At 50.3% G+C, this 15,428-nt stretch overlaps 3 protein-coding genes across 3 annotated transcripts; 1 reads left to right on the plus strand and 2 right to left on the minus strand.

Moving 5' to 3' along the window:
* Nucleotides 1–599: 599 nt before the first annotated feature.
* Nucleotides 600–2,361, minus strand: N7482_004487 (cytochrome P450; the record flags this gene model as incomplete). Its single annotated transcript, XM_056686612.1, has 3 exons — nucleotides 600–1,488; nucleotides 1,575–2,133; nucleotides 2,202–2,361. 3 exons carry the CDS (start codon nucleotides 2,359–2,361, stop codon nucleotides 600–602), a joined length of 1,608 nt encoding a protein of 535 aa, XP_056545354.1.
* Nucleotides 2,362–4,692: 2,331 nt separating this feature from the next.
* On the plus strand, nucleotides 4,693–5,562 carry N7482_004488 (uncharacterized protein; the record flags this gene model as incomplete). The annotated part of the gene is made up of 1 exon (XM_056686613.1): nucleotides 4,693–5,562. The coding sequence occupies one exon, from the start codon at nucleotides 4,693–4,695 to the stop codon at nucleotides 5,560–5,562; it is 870 nt and encodes a 289-aa protein (XP_056545355.1).
* A 453-nt stretch (nucleotides 5,563–6,015) lies between these two features.
* On the minus strand, nucleotides 6,016–13,965 carry N7482_004489 (uncharacterized protein; the record flags this gene model as incomplete). The annotated part of the gene is made up of 15 exons (XM_056686614.1): nucleotides 6,016–6,873; nucleotides 6,938–7,415; nucleotides 7,481–7,821; nucleotides 7,895–7,969; nucleotides 8,020–8,301; nucleotides 8,359–9,213; nucleotides 9,269–9,294; nucleotides 9,350–9,446; nucleotides 9,525–11,668; nucleotides 11,728–12,174; nucleotides 12,239–12,680; nucleotides 12,736–12,848; nucleotides 12,900–13,023; nucleotides 13,084–13,594; nucleotides 13,649–13,965. The coding sequence occupies 15 exons, from the start codon at nucleotides 13,963–13,965 to the stop codon at nucleotides 6,016–6,018; spliced, it is 7,110 nt and encodes a 2,369-aa protein (XP_056545356.1).
* Nucleotides 13,966–15,428: the final 1,463 nt, after the last annotated feature.

Here is a 15,428-nt window from a genome sequence, read left to right on the forward strand (position 1 = left end):
AGACCTAGGCACTTCGTATCGCGTAGCTGCTGCAGGGATAGAAAAAAGATAGCCATTCTTATAGGATCCTACTTCGGGAAATATATACCTAGTAGTCCCAGGAAATGGGTCACCACCTTCACTCTTTCAATGTTTCTCGAACCCTGGAGCAAATCAGAGCGCTCAGCTGATCATCAGCAAGTGGATCAGACTTGCTCACTAATCAGATCACGGCGCTCAGAGAAATGCTTGGGTCTACTTAGTGAACATAAGCGGCGAGGGTCCAATCACTAAAAGGAAATGAAAGCCAAGACCTGGCATAGGAAATCAAGTCGGTAGGCGTCAAATGGTGAGGATAGGTCTTTGATGGAAGTGGTCCATTTCGACAGGAATCCTTGGTATTTCAGTATCTGCAGGATGATTAATCAAGCTATTTGATGCTAGCCAGCTCAGACATTGCGTTTGTCTTATATACATTACAACATGTGCTGGTCCCAACTTAGGGTAGAAGTGGAGTAGTTAGTTCCAAGGTGAAAGAAAACAATCGAGACCACCAGCCATCCCGTCCCATCTCAGCATACCTCCCACAACAGGAAATATATACTCGGCAACAATGCCACTTACTTCGTACCAGCCGTTTTGAATTCCTCCCCGTCCTTGACAAACACACAATTAAACTCCGCCCCAGGGCTCATCGTAACCTCTAACCGCAACACAGGATCCTTCACGCAATCCTCCCCGCTGACCGGGAGCGCAACGATTCGTTCATAAGCCTGCAGAATCCGAATAATCGTATACCCCATCTCAATCGTAGCAAACTGCTGCCCAATACAGATCCGCGGGCCACCATTGAACGGAATGAAGTGCCAGGGCCGCGGCTGCCACCCTTCCATCCAGCGTTCAGGAATCCACTGCTGCGGATCAAAAAAGTGCTTCGAGTCTGGCCCATCGTACAAATCCGGATCCCGCTGCATGAGCAGCGTCGAGTAAATGATGCGCGTGTTGGCGCGCACGCCGACGGGCGACATACCGTCGGGCCCCCCACCGCGCGGGAGTGTGGTGTCTTTCAGCGAGTAGCGCACGTTGAAGGGGACGACGGGGTAGAAGCGCATGGTTTCATTGATGACAGCGTTGAGGTACTTCATGGCCTTGAGGTCGTCGTAGGTGGGTTTCTGGCCGGCTGCGCCGACGCCGAGGCGCTCACGGATCTCGGCACGCAGTTTGGTGACGACTTCTGGGTGCCGTGCGAGCTCGAAGAGGCAGAATGAAAGCGTGCCGGCGGTTGTGTCGCGGCCAGCGAGGAGGACGGCTACGAGTTGGTCCCGCAGTACTTGGGGGTCGCGCGTGAAGCGGGCGAGGGCGTGGAGGAAGGTCTCGCGCTTGGAGAGCTTCTGGTCTAGTTCGGCGGAGGACATGGATAGTACGGTTTGGATGTACGGCTGCAGGAAGCTGTCCATGATCTTCAGGTTGCGACGGAACTCGGTGCGTGACATGACGAAGTTGAAGACTCTGTTTATCGTTAGAAGAGGATCCATTAGGTTTCTCTGTTTCCAATGGGATCGAACACTAGCATCACACAAGATCGAGCCACTTACCCAAAGCGGAAAAGCTCTGCCTGGCGCTGTTGCACATATCTGAAGGCCTCTGCGAACCCTGTCGCTGGGTTCTCTAGGCTGTCTGTCCCCTGGCCGAGCAGGTAGTCTGTTGCGGCATCGAGGGTATACCGGAAGAATAGCGAGCCTACGTCGACCACCTTGCTGCCATGTGGGCTCCCACCGAGAAGAGGGATCAGCTTTTGCACATGCTTCTCGAAGATCTCGGTGTCGACCAGCCGCTCGCGCGCGAACATGGGGCGAATGAGCTGGCGCGAGCGTGACCATAGTTCTCCATCGGTAGCGAAGATGCTGTCGCCTAGGAACTCTTTCCACTCGCGGTGGAACGGCTCTCCCTTGCCGTAGTCCGCGAACTGTCCCGTGAGCAGCGCTTTGATGTTCTCGGTGTCCTTGGTGAGAACCAAACGGGTGGAGATGCCGGCGTCAAGCTCGGCAGTCTTGCAGTTATGTCGTCCACTGGCGGCGAGGATGGTTTCATTCCAAAATTCGATATCCTCGTGCTTGAGGTTAGCTAGGTGGCTCTTATACATGAAGTCGAGCGCTACCGATCGTTAGACATGCACTGCAGCCGACATCTATGTCCGATTGATTATCTGGGATTGACCCTACCATAAGGAAGACGGAATTTGACCTTGGGAGCGCGGACACCGAGGCGCGCGATCTGCACAGATGCTTGGAACTTGCGGAACACGCAGAAGAGCGTGAAACTACCCAGAAACCACAGGAATGCCCGGATGGGCGTCATCCCGACCAGAATTTCTTCAATCATGATGGCGGCCGATGGCTGTTTGAATGATCGAGTCGTGAATATCGGTGGCTAGAATTTGGCGAGGTCGCAGGGCCAATCGTCTTAATATGAGAACGTGGGGTTCGGTCGGACTATGCAACCAACACATGGCACACTAACGAGGTCGATGGGGGCCGTCCACTTCTGCCGTCGCATGTCGGACGCTGCGGTAGGATCGAAGATCCTCTCAGCCGGCTATGCAAGTACTGAGAGGGCCGCGCCTCCGCCAGACCCTACATATGCAAAGTTCATGGGCTCCCAACCTTCAGGGCTACGGATTGGACCATCGATATGGATCCGTTCATCGACCGGGGGGCACAGTGGCCCCGGTTCCCCAGAAACTTCGACGGCGCGCCCTATGACCGCGCGTTGATCCTCTCGGCGCGGGGGAACCGGCGTGGCTGCTTCGAGACATTCTTGCGAGGTGCTTGCGAGCCCCGCTTGGTGTCCATCATGCCACCTGTGCACTATCATCACCTTATTCTTGTTCTGCCTCCACATCTTAGTCTGGGTTGGTCTACATCTGAATTGTGGACTCGCCATTGTTGCGCAGTGGAGCACCCCATTCCGGCAGATCCTCCTCGCCATTTGCAAAATTCGGAAATGCTGGGGATAGCTTGGACAATCCGGGGAATAATCGTCATGCCCCAAAACCACCTCGGCTAGACCCGGTTTCATATGATTCCGACGTGGAGCTCGGCAATTGTTCGTCCCGCCAAGAGTTACGGTGTTAGTATGCCGTCACGACCCTTGGGCTATGAAAGAGCACTTGACATTGCCCCTTGTTCTATTTTGGGGGGCGCTAGGGTTCTTGGAAACCCCGTATAACCTGGCTCAGTGTCGAAAATCTTAACATTACTTGCCTGCCAAGCTGGCAGCCACTCGAGGATGTGGGTGAAGGCTATTCATGGAGTATGTCTGCCACGCATATCTGGCCACCGACTGGTTTTGAATCCATCCGATCCATCTTATTATCAAGCCAGTGTTTATTATAATGTCTCATCGTACTCTACAGGCTCGGCGAATGTTGTCTAGTAAACTTTTTACTCCGATCGGATTTGGGCGACGAGCTGATTGATAAGAGCACGGAGTAGGCACCTTGTAGGTCTGCGAAAGTAGAAAATGACGAATCTGCAAGTCGTAATAAAGGTGCATCTACTGCCTGGCACGGCTGCACGCGCGCGGAGAGTTTACGTGCGCTGAGAATTCCACCAGTTGAAGCCACACTGTCTATTTACCCCTTAGCAACCGCAGATCCCTTAAGTATGCTGGCTGTCTCAAGGATTCAGGAACAGCTCAGGTAGCCAGTGTAGAAGTTAGAAACCATGAAATAGCGCAGGACATTTTCTAGGTCTATAAAACCGGTTGATGAAATCCTACGAAAGATACAGGTTTAGCAGCAACCAAAGCGAGGGAATAGTCTGATTTGAGAGGCAGACGTATTAGGCCGACAGAGAACCACCGAACTTGGACAGAAGTATAGATGTAGAACTACAAACTAGAAACCAATAGCACGAAAGCAGTCACAATGAGAGTGGCTCCTGTTATAGGATGCATCAACTCCATACCTCTGAATACCGCACGCTTAGATCTTTGAATGTGGAAATCCTTTTTCTTTTAAGTTTAGAAAAGAAAAAGCATACGAGGCACTAGGTGGCAAGGCAGAAGTACCTGTCAAACATACTAGTTTTGTGATGAGTCTGTGTCCGGAAACTTCAATCTAAGGCATTGTTTGCATGCGCCAAAGCAAGGGTTAGTTGCCGTCTGGAACATGAATTGTACCTTATAAACATGACGGTCTGCTACTGTGGAAAGAAAATTCTTTGAGATCTGGTTTCAAGTGCAAAGCAATGACTTCAGCCTATTTCAGGGAACTTCCATCACAATGTCAGGGCCAAAAGCGAAGATTGCCCAAGCAACGTCTCGTTCAGCTTCCCAGTACACCTGGATGTTCGAACTTATGTGGTACCAACAGCATTTACATCGGCTTCTTCACATGAGTCTTTTAGGCCCAATAATTTTCATCCATTTAGCAGCTCCATATGTCCTCCCTAGGCAAAATACAATCATCTTGGCTATCGCTTGGGGTATTATAGGAGGCTTCAGCATTACGATTGGTCAGTCGACTACTGCACCCGGAGACTTTCCCCGCCATGGAAAGATGTGGCTAATGCGACCGTAGGATATCATCGACTTTGGGCTCATCGGTCCTTCTCCGCTTGCATTGGTGTCCGGATTATGCTTGCCATTGTTGGCGCTGCCCAGAACCAATGGCCCATTCTATGGTGGGTGAAACATCATCGGGCCCATCATATGTATACGGACACAGATCAAGATCCATACAACGCTAAACGAGGGCTGCTATTCTCCCACATTGGTTGGCTACTCGGACTCAATGAAGCCATATGGGGTCCAGTCGACTTGTCAGATCTCAGGGAGGATCCAGTGGTTATTTGGCAAGACCGATTATATTGGCCTATTGTCATCGCGGCCGGCATTCTTCTTCCTGGGATGGTTGCGCATTACGGCTGGGACGACTGGAAAGGTGGAATGTTATATGCGGGTCTATATCGGATCATCGTGACGCAGCATATTACTTTCTTGATCAACTCAGTGGCTCACGCATCCTGGGCTGGGACTCAACCCTACTCTTCAAGCACAACCGCACGGAATGTTCCCCTTCTCGCCGTTATCACACTTGGGGAAGCCAACCACAACTTTCATCACACATTCCCGACCGATTACCGGAATGGAGTCAGTTGGACAGAGCCAGACTTCTCGCGATGGATTATCTGGCTATGGGGGAAACTTGGGTTGGCGACTGACCTAAAAAGTGCCACCCCTCTTCAGATAGAACAAGCTCGTCTGACCCAGCGGAAAACAAGGAAGGAACGCCAAGGTGGTCAAAAGGCGAAGACTCGGGCTTTGTCCAAGCTGCCGCAGATTAGCTGGGAAGAATACATGACGCAGTCTGAGGATGGCAACTTCCTGGTCGCCATAAATGGGATTATTTACGACGTGGCAACCTTTATGAACGATCACCCCGGAGGTCGCGATCTAATCCAGCAATCCCTTGGGAAAGATGCGACCGTTTTATATTACGGAAGTCACCTACATTCTCCACAGGCTGAGGATATTCTGCAGAGTCTACAAGTGTTAAGATTGGAAGACCCCTGTCGCTGAATTTTTCTTTGTTTCCAGACCTGCTCCCCAGACTTAGTCGTCCCACGTTGACATGCTGCATGTAGCCGATTGAATGGCAGTTGCTGCTTCATGGAACTTGGCTATGCACACATAGAGTTAATCAGCGAACTTCCTGACATCAAAGCAGCATCATTGGTCTAGTGGTAGAATTCGTCGTTGCCATCGACGAGGCCCGTGTTCGATTCACGGATGATGCACAGCAATTATCTTTTTCTTTTTTGTCCCTTCCCCCGGGTTCCTAGGCCACCATTCGGGTATCAGGCACAAATAATTAATCAATTAATCTATCCATCCATCCATCATGAATTTGAGTTCCAAGTTTAGTGTGTATTGGAATACCTCTAGGCAAATTACTCAGGTTGATTGACGAGTGATGCTTCGAAAACTAACTTCATTGCATAGGCCGGGCTTCTACCATCTCATGCGCTAGATTCAAGACCTGACGGAATATTTCAGAATTAGTGCAGCCATAGTCAGAGAGACAACGCCGTGAACAGTGCCTGCTGTCGCGATGTCAACAAGGCCAAGCTCTACTCCTAGATTGCGCTTCAACCATGCTCGAGCTTCCACGGCCACCAGCGAGTCTACCGAGATTTCTCCCATTGCGGCCCAGTCTTCATTTTTGACCGCCACCGTATAGGGCCCCATCAGAAGTGCCATTTCCCTGGTGATAAGATCAACCGTTTCGGCAAGCTTCAGAATCTCGGGATCTTCATCCACTGAGCGGAGAAGGCTTTTGATAGTGCTGTCCTCTATCAGTCGTGATTCGAGGCGGGCGACTTTTACTGCTGGGTCGTGACGGTAACGGGCGTCTTTACATCGGACGTCATTGGAAGCCTGGGCCCACAGAAGACCCAAGCCAATCGAAAGATGATGCTCGTCAAGGAATTTTGACCGAGCCCCGTCGACCACTCGGGGCGGACACAGAACCAACTGCATGGCTGACAGGAGATGGATCTCTCGTAGCGGAATAAAGCTCTTGGATCGCATCACCTCCAAGAGCTCTGGGCGCTGACTAACATAGCCAATGTCAGTGATCCAACCAATATCAAGAACAGAGGCGGGAAGCCCAAGAGACTGGCGGTAACGGGCAAAGGCGCCGAGGAAGGTATTGGCTGCCGTATAGTTCGCTTGCCCAGCAGATCCAGCCGCAGCCGCGACAGAGCTGAACATGACGAAAAAATCGAGGCTGCTGGACTGCAAGACCTTGTGCAAATTCCACACCCCCTCCACTTTAGGCCGGAGTGCTTCTGTCCACTGCTCATGGGTCATGCTGAAGAATGGGGAGTCCTGGAATTCATGTCAAATAAGTTCAGCCCTTTCCGATGGGTGTCCATTAGAGATTTATGCTTACCTTCATGAGCATTGCCATGTGTATCATCCCCTTTATAGGCCTGCAGCTGGCAGCGACTGCTCTCTTGGCATCGGCGAAATTGGCAACATCACCCTGGATCAAAAGAGAATGACACCCCTGGAGCTCTAGATTATCAATAAATTGGCGATCATGATCTCCAGCCCCGGCGTTACGTGAAAGGAAGACCAGGTATTTGGCCCCTTTTTCGACCATCCATTGCGCCACTGCACGACCAAGACCTCCTAGTCCACCGATGAGGAGATAGGCGCCATCACTGCAGAAAGCGATATGGGTCGGGGCCTTGGACATTGGAAGGTGTGAGGTCTCTTCTGGGATTTGAACGACTATCTTCCCCATGTGTTTCCCGTCCTGCATATACTTAAACGCCTCAGTGATTCTATCACCTGCGAAGGTATGCATGGGCTGAATGGGCGCGATGGATTTCTTGGCCAAGAGGGCGGAAACTTGATTCAAGCACCTGTTCGTCCATTCTGTCAACAAATAACCGCAATCTTTACTTGTAAGATAGTTGGACCAACTCACGCTCGCACAACTTGGGGTCGTGATTTGGCAAGTGAGAGAATATCAACTCCCACAAAGGACCTGTTGGCAAGGAATCGATCCATGGGCAACATAGCATGGCCCATCAAGTCTCGCTTGCCAATTTCCACCATCATGCCCCCTTCTGCCACGCATTCCCATGATGCCAGCAACAGTTCTCCGGCTAGTGAGTTTAGGACGAGATCAACACCTCGCCCACGGGTTCGTTTCAGCAAATTGGGGGCGAAGGATGTACTACGAGAATCGAAAATGTGTTCTTTTCGAATTCCAAACGTGTCGGTAAGATACCGTGCTTTTTCTTTGTTGCCGACCGTAGCGAAAATCTGTGCCGATCAGAAAATATTGCTCCAAACTGACGAGACGACGGAATTCATAACTCCTTTTTGTCCAACTCACCTCTACACCGAGCATCTGGCACAGCATGATGGACGCAATCCCCACTCCTCCAGCAGCGGAGTGAATCAATACAGACTATTATGATCAGCAAGCAATATGACGGATGCAAGCTGGAAATTTCATACCTGATCCTTCTGGAGTCGTCCAACGTTCAGTAGACAATACGCTGCAGTCGTGTATGCACACCCAATGGTAGCCGCTTGGTCCAAGGAGAGTTCAGCAGGTATCGCAACGACTAAGGGCCCTGGAACAACAATGCGAGTACTGAACGCCGGCGTGGCAAGGAACATCACTCTATCCCCTTCGCGGAGATGTTCGACATCGCATCCGACGCGCCGAACCACCCCGCTGCCCTCCAGACCGATCTCATTCTTAGCTTTTAGCATCCCCAAGGTCACCATCAAGTCCTAGTCCTCAACATCAGCTTTGAGTCATTCCTTATTGGCAAGTGTGCTGTGGCTAACCCGGAAGTTGAGGCCCACGAATTTCACATCGACCTCTACCTCATCCGCGCCAAGAGCGGGGAGGGTATGTTCGATCCATCTCAGAGAATCCAGAATCCCCGGTTGCTCCACCGTGAGCGTTTTGGAGGCCTCTGGTGAAGCATCCTCGAGCAAGTTTTTCGAAAGGTCACTCCAATGGTACCTTGGAATATGAACCACACCTTGTTGGACGGAATACTCATGGTCAACTGTTTTGTCACGGTAAACGCGCTGTTGCTGAAACTTCTGGTAGATCTCAACAAGACTATCTTCTGCAAGCTGGTCGAAGTCCTCCACCTCCACCGTGGCGAAGTCCATTTCGTATTCTGTGCGCATTGTTCGCGCGAAGCCCAAGGTCAGTCCGTAACGGGGATCAGAACAACGCATCTGAATACTGCGGGTGACCCATAATAAGCGGGTTGATTCACAAGACGAGAGATACTGCTGAAGTTGTGTAAGTTGATAGTTTGTGAGGGAGTATAAGAACGGCTCTTCCAGATCGAGAAGAGAAATCACGTCTTGATTGGCGGGCGGTGGTTCTGAAATGGTGCACCAACGGACGGAGAAACCGAAGGTCTCTATTCTGTTGGCAAAATTAGTTGCCCATCGGTTCTTCTCTGGGTGAGAGAGAATGTTCACGACGCTTTTTTTGGCGTCCTGTGACAGCGGTGGGAGAGAAGCTACTATGGAGGTCATGTATATCTCTGTTTCACCTGCTGCCGCCTGGATACCTTCAAACCCAGCTGCTCGTAACTCCGCAGTCCAACGCTCCACCGAAATATATGGTGCGTCAGCACGATTATCGCTCTCACCTATCCACCATCCAGGAAGAACCCCCTATGACCATTAGTACTATAGTTATTGCGCGGGCTGGCAAGGAAGGAATGTATACCATTATATAGTCGATAGGTTGGGCCTCTGTAAATGAGTTAGTTTCCATTGTTTCTGCATCTTCGTTTTGTTTACCACTCACCAGAGCAGATTTCTTCGATCAGTACACGACCACCGGGCTTGAGCAGGGATTTGACGTTTTTTAAAGATTCTTGGATACTGGAAGTTGCATGGAGAACCTATCAATGTTAGCGGTCTGCTCCTAAAGTTCCCTAAAGTTCCCTAAAGTTCCCTAAAGTTCTCTTTAACCAACACACATTCGACGCAACCACTAGATCAAATCCTTCATGCTCGATCTGCTGGCTCTCTGGGGCCTGACTGATATCCAACACCGCAAATTCAATCGCATCATGTTCTTTAAATCTCTCTTTGGCCGATGGAAAGAAAGCCGAAGAAATATCAGTGAAGAGATATCGCGAATACTGGCGGTTGCAGCCATTAGGATGGAAGCATTTCAGTGCCCTTGCAGTCGTTGCTCCAGTGCCTGCTCCAATCTCGACAATCTTGAGGTCCGGTTGGCTGTGTCCTAAAAGTTCTAGAAATCCTTCGTAGTTTCTGCTGTCTCCAGTATTGTAGAGCCTGGACAAGGCCTGATTTTCCATCATCAAACCTAATGGCTGACATTTTCCTCGTACGATGTCGACGCAATTTTCCAGAACAACAAGGGACAGCTCCGCAAAATGTTTGCTTAGTGGCATGGCTTCATCAATTTGCCACTTGAGTGCTGCCAGAATTCTGCTCCAATCATTTCTGGGCACTTCTAGGAATGATCTGTCTTCTGGAGAGAGCGCAGAATTGAGACTGTCTAAGATTGCGGCAGACTTTGTGATCATCCATTGCTGGTATTTGTGCAGATGCTCCGAGGCGGGCTCCAAAGAAGCTATGCGTCTTGCAGTCTCGATTATGCACATGTCGAAAAGCTGTTGTCTTGGCCCATATGGTTCGTTGGCGATGGCTACAGCTGGTTCTGGAGGCGATAGAACATGCCCCTCCGGTAACAGATCCACATCAGGAGCCCACACAAGGTTAGAGCACAGTTGATCTCCACCTTGCGAGAGGCCCTCGTCGAACCCTATAAACTCGACACCATCAATTTTCACTGTGACTTCGCTTCCCCATTGTGCAGTCGCGGACCCAGAAGTCACACCTAGAGGGGTTTCGGTTGCGGTCGCTTCAAGAAACAGGTCCGGTCCTGTCTTGCCGACAAAGACTTCATGAATATAAACAGGGAATCCAACTGATTCACACTTCCGGGAAAGGCCGTTGGACATGGCAACTGCTACGAGCTGCAAGCACTGATCGATTGTAGGAGCATCGACTTCATACCCAATTTCCTCTATCTCCAGGTTGGCCGTCGCTGATAGCTGTATCGGATGAGCCGATATATTCTGGAGCAGTCTAAACCGTGGCCCATACTCAAGACCGCGTGCCTTCAAATTGTCATACCAAAGCTGGGGCGTTACGGCTCGCGGCAGACCCCTGATATCTTGCGAGGCGGGTGAAGAGGCTTCACTTCGTACCTCTCCGGTGCAATGCTTCACCCATGAACCTCGCCGAAAGCTTGCAACGGAGAATTCATACCACCCAGACCCTAGCTCTTCAGTTGGTCGGACTAGCCGAAAGTTAGACAAGACTTCTGCTTTCTCACGATCATCGAGTGTCAATGCTTTGTTCATGCGGAGGCGTCTCAGACAATATTTGGAACACCCGGTGATCTGCCGAATGGCCTCACCCGCCATCACGATATATCCTGCGCAAGGAAACACAGTCGAGCCCCCGATTTGATGGTCCCAGAGCCAAGGGACGTCGTCAATGTGAAGCATATTCCTCCACGATGGCTCAAATGGTGTCGATTCGACGACTCGGGAACCCAAGAGCTCGTGGTGTGCATGTTTGCGGAATCTCCACTCCCGTGTAATCCGGCTCTCAGACCATTCTGCCTTTCCAATTTCCCAGGGATAGGGATCAAAATCAGTGAGAACATGCCCATGACCGTTGATAGCGGCAAGGTCAATGGGAAGGCCGGCGAGAAATAGCTCACCAACAGCCGTAAGAAGAGACAATTCCTGCTCCTGCCCCCGGATGAGGCATGAAGCATAGGACACTTCCTTTTCTGCGTCACCCAATGACTGGAATATGTCCCTCAGAGGTGCCGCAAGAGCAGAATGTGGACCAATTTCCAAAAAGAATGGCTTTATATTGTCCTGCATAACGAACTCAGCAGCGCCCCGGAACAGGACCGGTGACACCAGGTTCTGGATCCAGTATTGAGAGTCAAGCTGTTTCGGGTTCGAGATCTTTTGCCCTGTCATACTGGAAAACATTGGAATCATTGTGTGCTTAGTCGTGATGTAGGATCGAATGTGGGTCTCATATGCCTTCCCAATTGAAACCATGGATTCTACCGTAAAGTTAGCTTTTCAATTGCGCTGTTGTAGAAATTTAACTGGCCCATATTACCGGAATGATATGCTCTGTTAACACGCAGCAGTCTACACAGCGCATCTGGGTGATCTGATTTGATTTTTTCCATCACTTCTTCGACTTGGCGTGACTCCCCAGACAGGGTAACGCTATTAGGACTGTTTTCGCAAGCGATCACCACGGCTTTTCGTAAATAAGATGCTACTTGCCTTCGACCGAGGCCAATAGCTGCCATCGCTCCAATCTTGCCCAATTCGTCTACTAGCAATCCACGGTAGTAGCTCAGAGCGATAGCAGACTCGGCTGTAATTGCACCCGCGGCATATGCAGCCGCAATCTCACCACTCGAATGACCAATAACTGAATCAGGTTTGACACCCCAGTTTGCGAGAAGATTTACCACTGTAATCTGCAACGCACAGCAAACAGTCTGCGAAATCTGGGGCATATTGATGCGATCACTGTCGGCACTGGCAAGCACTTCTATAAGGTTCTTCAGTAAGCCATTGTTTGAGATTTCGGGCTTGTTTATTCGCAGTAAATTCACCTTCTATACTCCACGAAGGCCGCCTTTCTATGCTTTGTAAGACGCTGTCTAGGAAGCGTACATCCTCCCGCAAGCTTTGGAAGCAGTTCATCAAACCTCTACCCATCCCGGCCCACTGGGCGCCTTGGCCCGTGAAAACGAATGTTAATTCAGGGATGCGGCCGGCAATCCCGCGTTTAGTGCTCATTATGCTGGAGCCTCTACCGGCAGGCTTGATTAAAAAGCGCCTGTGGGAAAGATGTTCACGGCGAGTGCCTAGGGTATACCCTAGATCGCCAAGGCGGGTCGGATGCAACTTCATGTACTTTAGCAGACTCTCTTCTCGACGCAGCAGCGCCTCCTGGCTCTTTGCAGATATAACAAGCAGCAGAGGCTTTGATTGGTTGACCTCATCTTCAGTTGCAGCCGTGGAATATAATGGGGAAAAGGAGTCGAGAATTACCTAGGCTTTCGTCAATGAACCGTGCATCTTCGAGAATTAGGGATGGAATACTCACATGCGCGTTTGTACCTCCAATTCCAAAATTACTGACACTGATCCTCTCCTTTCGATTCTTGGGCCATGCAGTAAGTGTTTTAGGGACATGCAGATGTCCATCTTTCCAAGGGACTAGAGTCTCTATTAGCAACACGCACTGGGAATTAATCAATCAATACACACTCCGTGGATTTGGTTGATGGAAGTGGATGTTGGGCGGTATTAGCCTGTTCTCCAGGGAAAGTACTGCTTTTATGAGGCTTGTGAGCCCAGATGCCCCTTCAGAATGGCCAACGTTGGCTTTAGCCTGGTATTCTAGTCAGAACTTCGAGCTCATCTAAGTGCAAGGATGCATGGAAAAACCAACAGAGCCAATATATACTCCATCTAGAAAGGTCTTGGCGATCGCCGAGCACTCGATTGGATCGCCTGCTAGTGTTCCAGTACCGTGGCACTCAACGAAGGCAGTCTGTGAGAGATCACTAATGAATGCCCGCTTGTATGCGTCCCTAATAAGAGCTTCTTGAGCCTCTGCAGATGGTGTAGTAATTCCGGGGCTTCGACCATCGCAATTGACCGTGCTAGAGCGGATGACAGCTCGAACTGGGTCACCATCTCTGATGGCATCATCCAGCAGTTTGATACAAACTGCATTGACAGCCTCTCCCCTTCCATATCCATCTGCGGAGGCATCGAAGCACTTGGAAGTTCCCGAGGGTGAGAAAACACTAAGTCCTGACCCATGCATTGCGACAGTGGGCGTGAGGATCAGATTAGATCCCGCAACAATGGCCGCAGAGCAACTTCGCAAAATTAGAGCCTGGCAGGCTTGATTCAAGGCTACCATGGATGAAGAACATCCAGTCTCAATTGTCATACTGTTTTTCCCTTAGCGAAAACGCGATTTTGTTTATATCACAGACCATTCTCACCTGGGACCATTGAAATGGAATTCATAGGAGATGACATTTGCCAGTGAAAACTTTCCGTGTCCAATCATATGGAAGTTGTGTGCATTTTGGGAATCCCTGAACTCGATCTCTTCCCAATCTCCTCCATACGTGCCGACAAAGCAGCCGATGGGCTTTCCACGCCAGTCAACCTGCCCACCATTCTCAAGGCAGTCCCATACCACATGCAGAAGCATCTTTTGCTGGGGATCCATTCGAGAAGGCTGCAGCCCCTCCATGTCAAAGAATGATGTATCCACTGTCTCCAAATCCTCTTGAAGGTAATAACCATGCCGCATTCTTACTGAATGCGCTCCGGACTCTGAAAAAAATCCTTCCTCATTATACCGTGAATCGGGGACGATGCACCTCCCATCACGTCCTTCACTCAGTAGCTGCCAGAAATCTGCAGCAGATCGCACGCCTCCTGGCAACCGCATTGCCATCCCTATAATTGCAATTGAAGGTGGTGCATCTTCTCCAGCTGGGCCAGAGATATCGCGGCTCATGTCGATAGCGTGGGTAAAAATGCTGAAAGGTCCGTCTGTAACGGGTGAAGTAATTGAAATCTATTTGTCGCCGGAGGAAAAAGGTATCAAAAGGCCTTTTTCTACTTTTATTTTTATTTTTTCTACTTTTTTATTTTCTGAGAGAACCCGGTTCCAGTCAAAATACCCATCCGAAGTCTGTTTCGCGCAAGGGGTAATTGTGTCCGAACGGCAAAAGAAACTACAGACGTGCATAAACTATTGGCCCCGTCAAGATCCGATAGTTTGGTGGTTTGCACGACCTGTCAATTAAACGAATGTCAGTGTCCACTTCGCGGAAGCTCACAATTAGCCCATCGGTATTTCAGGTCATCTCTGTGTCCTAAGATGGAAGGCTCGTCCGTGCGCAATGCCAGAATTGTGACTCGATGCACTATGCAAGGCCCGTTGCCGCCATCATGCCACTGCTGGTAAAATATGCGCAAATCTTCAACTAGAAGACCGAAATAGCACGCAGGGATAACGAGGGATTAGAAGAACCCCGCAGTCATTTTGCCATGCTTCTACAGCACTGCGGAGAATTTGTTTCAAGTATTTATTCTGCTTTGATGTTGGCTGCGGACCGATCCAAATGGCGGCACACTATCTCGACCTCATTATTTCTGTGATTTGGATGGTTGTACCATTTGGTATCTATGGGTTTGGTCTCTTGTTCTACGAGTATCTTGTGGACTCTGCTCGCTTGCGATATGGATGTTGCGGGCTCAGTATTCTCTACTCTTTGTACTCTGTACAGCATCCAGACGCAAGCCCGCTTTTCAACTATATGACGGGATTTATGTCGGTCTATCACCCAGTGCGGGCCGTAGAACTTCTCGTCGTCTCCAATCCACTGTCCATGCGGCGCCTGAGAAAGGTGGGCAGTTTCTACAGCTGGGAGTCTTTCCCACCACCTTGTACCCTTCGTCGCATTTTTTGCATCATCGACATCGTCTCAAATCCCCGCTCCATTGGCTGGAGTCACGGGTCCATACGCCATCTCCCTCCTGTGAGCCACATCATTGATGTGCAGGGTGATCGTCGCTCCTGGAAACGGGTCAGTCACTGGCAGCCCAGCCGTTGGTCCTTTCTCTGGACCCAAGCACGACGGATGCTACTTGCATATCTGTGGTTCGATTTCTATCTCATGTTGTTTGTTCATGATAATGGCATTTCTGTGGAGAGGATCATTGAGAGTGCTGCAGAGAGGCTTGAAGCGCATCCAACCGTGACGG

This window comes from Penicillium canariense (genome assembly GCF_028826845.1).
Source record: "Penicillium canariense strain IBT 26290 chromosome Unknown utg000002l_segment0_segment0, whole genome shotgun sequence".
NCBI classification, from domain to species: Eukaryota; Fungi; Ascomycota; class Eurotiomycetes; order Eurotiales; family Aspergillaceae; genus Penicillium; species Penicillium canariense.